Source organism: Pelobates fuscus, chromosome 2 (assembly GCF_036172605.1).
Source record: "Pelobates fuscus isolate aPelFus1 chromosome 2, aPelFus1.pri, whole genome shotgun sequence".
NCBI lineage: Eukaryota > Metazoa > Chordata > Amphibia > Anura > Pelobatidae > Pelobates > Pelobates fuscus.
Window position 1 is genome coordinate 135,896,590 of NC_086318.1, and position 11,403 is coordinate 135,907,992.

Genomic DNA, 11,403 nt, shown 5'->3' on the forward strand with positions numbered 1-11,403 from the left:
AAGGTAACGTAATTTGTTTTTTACAGGTGTGCAACAGCATACATTCACCATTTCAGTCCCATTACCAAACATTTCTTAATATGTCAAGGTAGTTGGACTGAAACGTTGTTTATATGCAAATTTATTTCTTAAAATAAATTTGCTCTTTTGTTTATTTTGAATCCCTACGAGCACGAGGATGTCCAGTGTCAGGCAACTTTTTTTATACTGTCCTTTTCTAAATAAACCTACGTTTCTATGGAAAGTGAAGTTTTTTTTTTTTTTTTTTTTGTGTCCCACATTATTATTATTATTATTTATATAGCGCCATCAGATTCCGTAGCACTGTACAAAAGGGTACAGAAACGCAAATCTTATTTATTTGTCCCGTCTTAGCCTTTGATTTTGACATGCTTGATGTAGAGAAATAAATAGTGTGGACCCTGGTTTAATCCGCAAAGGTATACATTCTGTGAAAGACTTTGATAGAGAATTACATGGGCTACATTTCCAGGATGTTGCAAGGAATTTCTCTGGACCAGACCATTTCAGCTGCTCTTTTATACTGCATTCTGCATTACTACAGGGAAGAAAGTGTACAATTTATGGAATGTATATTATGGAGCTGTTGTTTTAACCGGGAACTCTCACCGTTGCATTGTACATCACAGGTTGTAATAGCAGGAGCACACTGTGTGCATATGACGCTCCTACATTGACATTTTAAGTGAGTTTACGTTTTTTTCACTTTAATATCATGGAAAACAATTAGCATTTTTATGCTCGCACTTGATTTTACAAAGACTTACGGTTAAAGGAACCAAGTCATTCAATTGTCATTTCTTCCTCCCACACGTATCATGGTTTACTCATATTAAGTGTCATGGCCTTGATCTCTGCCCACTCCTGCTTAATTACATAATTCACCTTGGCCAGATTTCCTGTGCGTTCGTACTTAATGCTACATTTACTTTTTAAACTTCTTACATTTGTAAAGCAATTTCTATCTCCAGAACCTAGAACATGACCTTTTTAATAATGTTTTACAATGTCATTGAAATTCTGACACACCTGAATTGAAGATTGCTCCTTAGTATTGAGCACCCATCCATTTGAAAACTTGCTCTTTCATCTAAATCATTGGCATGTTAAAATTGCTCTCTTACTCTTGTAGGTGATCCCTAAAGAAACACTCGATGGAGTATTAGCAGCGTGTCAGAGTGGTTCATTTGAAAAATTGGAAACTGTGGTCAAGGTAAGAAACAAATGCTAAATGAATGGGTGAAGGGGATGGGACAATGGTGAGTAGTTGTAGGATGTGACGGGGGGGGGGGGGGGGGGGGGGGGGGGGTTGTTAATACCTACACACAGTCACACACACAAAAAAACACAAACATAACTCACACATGATGGTCTTATACCATGGGGTTAAGGTGACATGTCGCTGTATGGTACTGTAAAAAGACCACATACGTGAGCCGCCATGACTCATACAAAAATACACTCTGTAAGTGTAAGGACGGCTTAAGATAAGTAAAAGTGTAGAGAACATTTGTAATGCTTAATGTTATTGTGAACTGATTCATGTGTACAAGAACTTAGATTGCACTTTGATGTACGCACAAATCTGTTATTGCAAAGTATTGGACTTGTGTGTATGCGTCTATCACTGTGAAACTCAAAAAAAGATTTAAAAAAAAAAAACACAAATGTTAATTTGATTTAAAAAAAAAAAACCTATGGAACTTTGGAATCCAGCCTCCTTGAAAAGATGCTAAAGATCAGATGCATAGCAAATTTCTCAAAGTAAAGCATTCCTTGTGGAGTGTGACTGTATTTTCTCCACTTTTAGACCCTTCGTCTGCAATCACACCACTATTTCTCCCAATGATTTTAGCAAGAGAGCTGAATTTCAGTGTCTTCTTAAGAAAGAAAAAAAAAGACACACACAAATAAAGCCTTACTGAAAAATAATGGTACACATTCTAACTTTACAGTGGACACTAATTGCCTCAGGTTGTTTTGTCAGAATCCACTGATTTGGATCACTGGAGAAACCCTGTTAGAAAAAAAACATGCACACGATATGTGTGTGTGGAATGGCATTTATTGTATTCGTTCATCCTCTTACCACATCCTAATATGATGTAAAGCCTCTCAACCCTGAATTTAACAACGTGGACAAGGAGTAGATTGATAGGATGATGCTGTGTATATTTAGTATCAATTTTAATATTAACAAACATGCGAAAACATGCTTTTAAATTAGTATTTGCTCTGTCTCATTGATCCAAGAACCAAATAATGCCAAAACTTGTGCATTATAAACAGTGATTCGATTTACCTAAATGCCAACATTTTAATACATCACTAATAGATCACTTCCGCAGTATAATTTTATACATTACACCAATGCAATATCTAAAATTAAATGCTATATATCCACCTACTTTTTTTTTTTTCTATTTTGCTTTATGGAAATAGAAGAAAACACACAAAAACACATGCTAACATGTTTTACATTTTTTTTTCTTTCACTGTAGTCTGATACAATAAAATATCTGAGTAGGTAATTTCTTTTTGCAGACTCTAATACACAATGGTCATGCAGCCAACCAGCTTGTGAACCAGATTCATGATATTATTCTTGAACGTGAGGACCTAAAAGATAAACAAAAAGCCATCATTGCAGAGAAACTTGCAGTAAGTAGTCGGTATTGCAGTAATGTCACAAACATTTTTTTAACCTGTTCTTCTGTTCATTATTTTTCAAAGAAAGAAAAAGAAATGCAACAGTCTCTTTATAAATTGCAGTTACAAATGACTGTTTCTCTTTTCAGGTGGTTGACAAATGTTTGACAGATGGAGCAGATGAATATCTTCAAATGCTTAGTCTTTTTGCAGTTATTATGCAAGAAATGACTCAAAATTGCTAATGCTATCGATTTTCTTTTTCTCAAGGTGTCTAGTGACGAACACATGATTTATGATATAATTTTTTGTATAAATGCATATGTTTTGTTATAAAAAAAAAGAAAAGAAAACTTGTTTACATGTAGTGTTTACCTGCAGTGTTTGAGATTTTTTTGGGGCATATTAGTCAGACATCAGTTGTGCTGTGAGGTACTTCTGGATACTTGTAAAAAAAAAAAAAAAAAACATTGCAAATCTGTGGCTCTGTGGCTGTGTTTGTGTTGCCTAATGATATCACAAGCTATAAATCTGTGCTTGCTTCCTTCACTAATATATTAGTGAAGAGGTTCCACTCCCAATGGGTTGATTATTAGGCTAAGAGAAAGATTGTAAGAGGAGAAACGTGTAGAAAAAATATTGGATCTAAAAAATAATGACCCATAGTTATGTACAATATAGGGGATATTCTTTGATATTTATCAGCTTTTTACTAAATGAAGTCATCCAAAACAAGATTTTGTTTAAGCACCACATGACAAACCTTTCCAAAATTATGGAACTCTTTCAGTACAAACCCCATGTAGACAGATGTCTTCTCCTTCCACATTGTATTGTATCCTGTGTGGAGTTAGAAAGCTCTGTAGGCACATATTGTGCATATTTAAAAGTTCTGTCAGCCTGAAATGCCACTTGATATGAGACGAAGGTGTGATGCAGATTGCACCTCATTACATGAATATGTAAACACTAATTCTTCTTAAAACTGACCCAAGATTAGAATTGAAGAGAAGTAATACTGCACCTCCATTATATTGGATTGAGAGGTCTGTTGCCCTCATTTGAGGCGGAACATGAATATGACATACTGTGTGCCTTGCACTTCTCAGGAGTGTAATAGATGCTCACAGTTCATAACAGAAGTCCAGAGTTCATGCATCTTTCAGTTAGACTAATCCAATTATAATTATCTCTAATTTGGCATTTAGTTGTTAACGTTCAGTGTAAATTATATACCTGATATCAAATCCTTTGTGATTATGCAGCTACTATCCAATAACTGTAAGCACACATGTATGAATTCACAGGAGTCTCTCTTGCCCAGAGATTACACTTAAAGAGATTCTCAAAATTATCCAGCAAGATAGTTTTGTGGGTGGGTGATTACACAAATTGTAAAATGTTAAATCGCCTCCACTAGTATATTGTATTGTTTCTAAACATAGCTCCTGGCTAATCAAGGCAACATATACGAACAGGTAGCTCCTCTCCCCCAAAGAAACTGATCTGCACATGCTGAATCTATAAAAGACATGGCTAATGGTAACTATAGATATGATTCACAGGCTGGTAAACAATCCAGGTCACAGCTACTTCCGTTCAAAACTTTTTTCATTTCATTTTCAATAGATAGACCATACCGTCGGCAAATTAGTCCGTTAACCAATATGACCTGCCTCATTCATGCAGTGACTGTTTACCAAGGAGTGATGGCTTAAATGGACAATCTAGGCACTCTATCACTTCATCTCATTTAAGTTCTTTAGTGTTGTTCCCTCTGCTGAATGTTAAACCTTTTTGAATATATTAATGCTAAACCTCTACATAGAAAGCCTTATCTCAAGTATAATGGTAGAAGCGATTGCCTTACAGCTTTAGCTGACCTCAGGCTGTCACAGCACCAATTGCTGGAATTAATTGTTGTGGCTAGAAATAAGTCATACCTCCAGTGGGGGGCTGGATTGTGGAGGACCTTCCTTTGAAAATATTTTAACCCTCATTGAAGGGATGGTGCCAGGGGCTTCAGGCACTATAACCACTTCAATTACATGAAGGGGTCACGGTGCCTACACCTTTTAAGGCAGGTGTCTCCAACTTTGTATTTCTGGGCACTGTAGTCCAAATTGTCTTCTCCCATGGGGGCCACATATCTGTACAGTCCCAGATGCTCTCACACAGCAACCGCAACATTAACTCCACACTGCATTTTATTAAAGCCAAAACTGGTGGATTAACTCCACACTTTATATATACATACTGGTACATACTCTTCCTACTCCTAGTGCAGCATGTCATCTTGAAAGGGAGGCTCTTAGGACAGGACTCAGAGCCAGAGTGGGGATATGATTTTCCTGCCCACTTAAAAACAAAAAGTAAAGTTGTGTGCTCGATGCTCCGTGAAAGAGCCCTCCCCTGAGACTTGGTCAGAAAACTGCTCATCTGTGCTACTTTAGGGAGAAGGATTTATCAGCTGGATCATGTGGTTTGGTGCCAGACACCTGGTAACCTAGCTATGAGAATGTAGATAAGGGGCCAGTAGTTTGACGTTCCCTGGCTTAAATGGGCAATCCAGACCCATAAAGCTCTAGCTTTATGAGAGGGCGTACAAAGGCTGCTGTCATAAGTGTACATTCTCATCCTCTTGACTTCTATGGAGAGCGTTCAGTGTCTCCATGCAGGTTGTGGTGTATACAGTATAGCACTGAGATAGGAAGCACTAATGGCTTGCGGAGTGACTGCTACTAGATGTTTTCCAAACCTGCAGGGACATGCTATAGACACGAGAGCTGTAGTGGTTCTGGTGCCTAATATCCATTAAGGTTTGTTCAAGTGGTATGAGGAGGAACTGTACAGTTGAGTGAGAGTGAAGTAGACTATATAAACATTTGTAATGTGTGGATGTACAGGAAAGCAATTATGAGAGAAGAGTCAAAAAGACAGTTTGCTAAAGGTTGGTTTGTGTTATTAAAAGACTGGTTGTTTTTTAAAAGACTGGTGGTAGGGGTGAGTATGATAGCATAGGGAAAGGCATTTTACTGTAATGGTGCAGTTCTGTTGAGAATTAGCAATGGGGGAATGAACAAAGCAAAGGGTCCATTTGTTAAACAGGATGTGTAAGTAGCAGTGGAATTGTTAAAAGCTTTGTAAGTTAGCTCCAGCAGTTTAAACTGTATCATGATACCAGCCAATGGGGTGAGGCTTGAGTGTAGCTTTAATTCATCAAGCTAAGCCTGTTGGCAAAAATTACCCATTTCTGTTCCTTTTGCTCTGCAAATGACCTGACAACTGCTCATTCCCACATTGCCAACTCATCTGCAATATTTTTCAAAGGCTGCTATGCCATCATTCTTTCATAGTCTCCAGTCCTTTAAAGAAACCACTAAAAACAACCTTCTTAGAAAAGCATAGTCTTTCTGGATGACACTTCTCATTTGACTGCCCTCATCACTTCCCTTGCCTCCATAGCCCAGTTCACACCGCCTTTTGTCACGGTTTGCTTGTTCCACACGTTTACTAGCTTATTTCAACAGTCATATCCATTGATCACATCCTCAGACATGTTTGTGTTTTTACCCCTTCCTCAGATTGTAAGCTTGTTTAAGCAGACCTTTCTTCATATTTTGTTATATTCCATGTGTAAGTTACATATCCAATAGTCCCATCTTATAATTTCAAAGCGCTATGTAAGGTAATACTGTTGAAGGGATAGTTTAAAGTGGGTCAATGCAGGTATTTGAAAGGCTGACAAATAAGTGGAGGTAGTCAAAGCAGGAAATAAGAGCATGGACAAAAGCCATTAGGGCAAATATAGGAAATTTCAGGTGTGGCTTACATGTTATGGAAATAGACTGGCTGAGGGGAGAAGACACAAGAAATGTGAAGTCCAAGGCTGTGATCATGCAGAGTTAGGGTAATGCGTGCACTACAGGCCTGCAAGGAGATAGATAGATGTGTAATATTTGAAAGGTGAGAAGTTCCTTTTAGAAAAACAGGGATATCTAGTTCAAGTTAAGAGACATTTGACAAGGAAAGCTACATAAAAAAATTACCATTTATATGGTGATTAGACACTGGAGCTATGATTACCAAGAGATCCGGAAAAAAAAAATGTGCAAAGACCTAAATCTTGGGGAAAACCAACTGAGTTGGATAGTGGGAGGGGGAAGAAAACACTACATTTAGTGAGGTTACTGGTTAGTAACAGTATCAGAAGCAGATCTGGGATGGTAGAAATAGTCAAATTAGGGTAATGACTTCCTACTTTAGAGAAGTTAGGAAGATGCCAGTATCAGGTGCAGGATGAGTGAAGACTGGGAAACATACTAGACATAAAGAGGAATACTACACACTGGCTGATATGTTACTCACGCAGTGTTGTAGCATCAGCCGCTATACAAGACAGATGCTAAATAAAATTGTCAGACAGGAGTGAAATTGCTCCAAAAAGGTTGTTTGTCTGTAGGTTCCTTAATTATGCCACTCTACCCTTTCATATAAACCGCTCATAAGATTCTCTTCATTAACCCCTTAAGGACGCAGCTTCAGAAGCTGGACGTACCCTTAAGGACTCAAGCTATTTTTGCATTTTCTGCTGTTTGTGTTCAACTGCAATTTGCATCTCTCTCATTTATTGAATCAACACATATTATATATCGTTTTTTAAAGGACAAGATGGGCTTTACTTTGATGTGACTTATACATATATAAAATCTAATTAATTATTAAAAAACATTACAAAATGAAAAAAATATATATTTTTTTACAGTTTTGGCAATAATAGTGTGTGCATAATATGTCCAGCTTAGGAAAAGTAATTCAAAATAAATTCATTTAGGTGTCTTGTTTTTCAAAGTGCATAAGGATTTCAGCTTATTTTAAAAGTTACAGGTCACAAAATACAAGGAGTAATATAAAATTTAAATGTGAACATTTTTTAGAAGTTGGTATGTTTGACTTGTAAGTTTGACAGCTGTCACAGAAAACAAAATTGCTACACAAAAGTATATATTTATATAAAGACATCACAGGCTATTTATTTAAGGGTATTTTGACACTTTTTACATAGCCATTTTCCCACCAATCTCTGCTACATATTTTAGTAAAATTATATTTTTTCTGTTTTTTGAAATGCACACATATAACAAGGTTTTTTTAAATGTGTATTTCGTAAAGCTGCTTTGTGCTATCAAAATCCCATTTTGTGTTCAGCAACATCTGCTGAGTACAACAATACCCCCATTGTATGCCTTTGCCACTATTTTGGGAAGCTACAATGAAATATAAGAGGCCAGACTATTTCAGTTTCTACAGTTAGAAAATTCAAAGATGGATTTAATGGACCTGTCTTATTTTGGGGCATTATAGTAGTTTGGTTGTTCAAATGACCACACAAAGGCCTTCCATTCGTGAAAGTAGACACTCCAGGGTATCTCATATGGCATATATTGTGCCTTAACATGTCGTCATTTTTTCACCATTATATGTCAAAGTTTGTGGTAAAAAGATATTTTTCACATTTTTAACTTATGCGTTACATTTGTGCTGGGCATTTTGTATATTTGATATGTTCCAATATGATCAAACAACCTAAATTATGCTGTGCTATCTCCTGAGAGTAAAACGATACCCCCAATGTATGCCTTTAGTCGTATTTCCTGACGCTACACCGCCATATAGGAGACCTGACCATTTCAGTTTTTACAGAATTTTATAGGTTTATGACTCATTTTGGGTTCTAATAGCAGGTTGCTTATTCAAACTTTCCCCACAAAGGCCTACCATTTTTTAAAGTAGACACCCCAGGGTATTTCAAAAGGCCCATTTTGAACATTAGGGTGTAATCATTTTTTCGCTAGTGAGTACCAAGTCTAGTAGTAGTAAGCATTTTCTCTGCCATTTTGACACACCCACTTTGAGATTTTACTGCATAGTTTACAATCCTTAGGTGTGTTACGGCAGTATAACGCTTCATATGTCACTCAGCTATGTCGTCTGAGTACAGCAATACCCCTGTGTGTACCTTTCTCAGGTATATGTGGATGTTGAAGGGGCAAATTTGAGAGACTGCCATTTCAGGTTTGTTTCAAACTTTGAATTTGCATGCTGGGTCCATGTCCCATTTTGGGTCAAACTCTGAGGGACTGTCTGTCACCTCTGAATCCGCTGTCAGTACTTCCTAAGCATTTTGAACTTTTTACACAAGAACGTTATAATAATATTTTTTTGTGGGTTTTTTTCATTTGTATTTTTACCCCTAGCATACACACTAAACTCCCCAATTTCCCAGGAACTATCATCCACCCCAATTAACTAAATAAAAGGTAAAACAATAATATATATATATATGTTAAATAACAGAAGAACTACAACAAGAATATTAATTGTATTGAGAATTTATTGGCCCTGAGTATGAAATAATTTAAAACAGTTCCCAATACAAAGGCCAGGCTGAGAGGGACAATCAGGGCAGTAGAAACTGGTCTCCGTTTGAATGCCTCTCTGGTAACACAGCCTGCACCTTTTCTGAGGGATCTTTTTTTTGGGGGGTTGGTGGTATCCGAAAGCAGAAGTGACCTGTCTGAATATCTCTGCTGATGGCTCCCCACTGTGGCACTCAGTGAGCAGCACAGAAATTAGCTGAAACTGAAATGTAAGAAAAGTACATTTCAGCTGAGGATTTGCCTTTTTGAAAAGGATGAATGCATTGTGGATAGCCATTTGCATTAAATAAATGCCCACTTTCTTATACCAGGCCCTGGTCTTTCTCATCATCAGATATGGCTGCAGCAGTTGATCAGACAGGTCAACTCCCCCCATGCGTTTATTGTATTGCTTAATGCAGACAGGCAGCCGTCTTTCCTGTTTGCCACGGACTGCGACCTTGCGTGTGTGTTCGTCAGTATGAACACCTTTTTGTCTGTTTTTCAGAGCCAGCAGTTCGTCCTGGCATAGAGCAGCCGTTTCCCCCTTTTTAATTTTTTTCTCTGCCAGAGCCTTGGGGAAGCCAGTGCGTGTCTTGCGGATAGTGCCGCAGACCATAGTCTTAAAACAATATAGCATTTTTTTTGAAGGGATATGCTATTGTAGTAATTATCAAGGTAGAGGTGGTACCCCTTGTTCAGTAGCGGGTTCATTAGATCCCAAACTATTTTTCCGCTAGTCCCAACTACATGAGGGCAACCTGGGGGATCCCGGTGGCTCTCTTTACCTTCATATACTCTGAAGGTATAAACATACCCACTGCTACTTTCACATAACTTGTAAAGCTTGATGCCATACCGGGATCTTTTGGCTGGAATGTATTGCTTGAACCCCAGTCTACCCTTGTATTTCATTAGGGACTCGTCAATACATATATTCTTTTGGGGAGTATAAATTAGGCCAAATTCTTTATTAAAATGGTTAATTAGGGGGCGGATTTTATAGAGTTTTTCATACTGCAGATGATCTTTGTGGTGGCACTTCAAATTATCATTGAAGTGCAGAAAACGCAGTACTGATTCGTATCTGGGCCTACTCATGGTCTGAGAGAAAATGGGAGTATTGCATATTGGGTTTTTGGACCAGTACATTTGGCTGCTGGGCTTTTTTATAATTCCCATTAGCATGGTTAGTGCTCAGAACTGTTTTAACTCTGGCACACTGGTGGAGTACCAGCTCCCTTTTGTGGCAAGGTGACTTGTTGCATTTTGTGCCAGATACTGCGCTGCATAAATATTTGTTTGTGTAACTATCTGCCCTAAAAAATCATCCCCAAGGAACAGCACCATGAAATCCTGGGAGTTATAGCTGGTCACGTCTCCCTGAATACCAGGAGTCGCAGTGAACAGAGGGATGTCAGGGACAAAATTGTTAGGGGCACCCAGATATCAGCGCCAGGGGTATTGTCACTTTCTTCATCTGTGTCTGGCACATAGTCACCCTCTGCACTCTGAGGCAGTGTTGGTTGCCTGAGTCGGCTGCTAATATATTATATGCCTCCTCAGCACTAAACCCAAGTACAGTGTGAAAGCTTAAAATTAACTAAATAACGTATTGTTTTGTTTTAACTTTTTATTTTCTGAACTTTAACACTTTTTTTTAAACTTTAAAACTCAACTTTCTAAAACTTCTTAAAAATGAACCCGTGGGTAAAAACAGAAATCTGATCACCGCTAAACAGTGCTTACACCTAGCAAAGCAGAAATGCTTTGACTTAAAATAAACTTTTTTTTTAATACTTTTATAAACTTTTAATAACTTTCTAAAACTTCAGCTTCCTAGCTACACTAATGCTAGATTCCCCAATTCCCCCTAGCTTCAATCCACCCCAGCTAACTAATTAACTGAAAAATAGTAAAAAAAAAAAAAAAAATATAGATCTCAGTAAAGGACTGTGATCACTGCTGCCAGTGAGCAAAGGGTTAAACCCTGGTTAGTTTTCACAGGTAAAGATTTTTTTAACTTTTAAACACTTTGTGTCTGTCAGGGATACAAAGTTTCAAACGATCCATCTCTCTCCAGCAGCACTGTGATCGCTGTGACTGGCTGTCACAATCACATGTGCTGGGACAGTGCTAATGGCTGTTGCTGGTCTTCCTCAAACGCCAAGGCACCCAGCAACAGCGTTAACCCCACAATCGCGGCGATCTGGCGTTAACTTTAGTAATTGACGGAAATTTTCCGGCAAGTGTTCTTAAGGGGTTAAGTATCTGGTTCTGCTGGCGCTAAAGACTGTATTGGGGGTTCTATTTA

General features: G+C 37.9%; 1 protein-coding gene across 3 annotated transcripts in view; it reads left to right on the forward strand.

Annotated features, from left to right (window-relative positions):
• Nucleotides 1-2,955, forward strand: part of RFC4 (replication factor C subunit 4) — a 32,947-nt gene extending 29,992 nt beyond the window's left edge. For all 3 annotated transcript variants that reach the window (XM_063441060.1, XM_063441058.1, XM_063441059.1), the window contains exons 9-11: nt 1,154-1,234; nt 2,566-2,682; nt 2,820-2,955. In XM_063441060.1, coding sequence (XP_063297130.1) covers nt 1,154-1,234; nt 2,566-2,682; nt 2,820-2,915 — 294 coding nt within the window. In that variant the 3' untranslated portion in view covers nt 2,916-2,955. The remainder of the gene's footprint in view (nt 1-1,153; nt 1,235-2,565; nt 2,683-2,819) is intronic.
• Nucleotides 2,956-11,403: the final 8,448 nt, after the last annotated feature.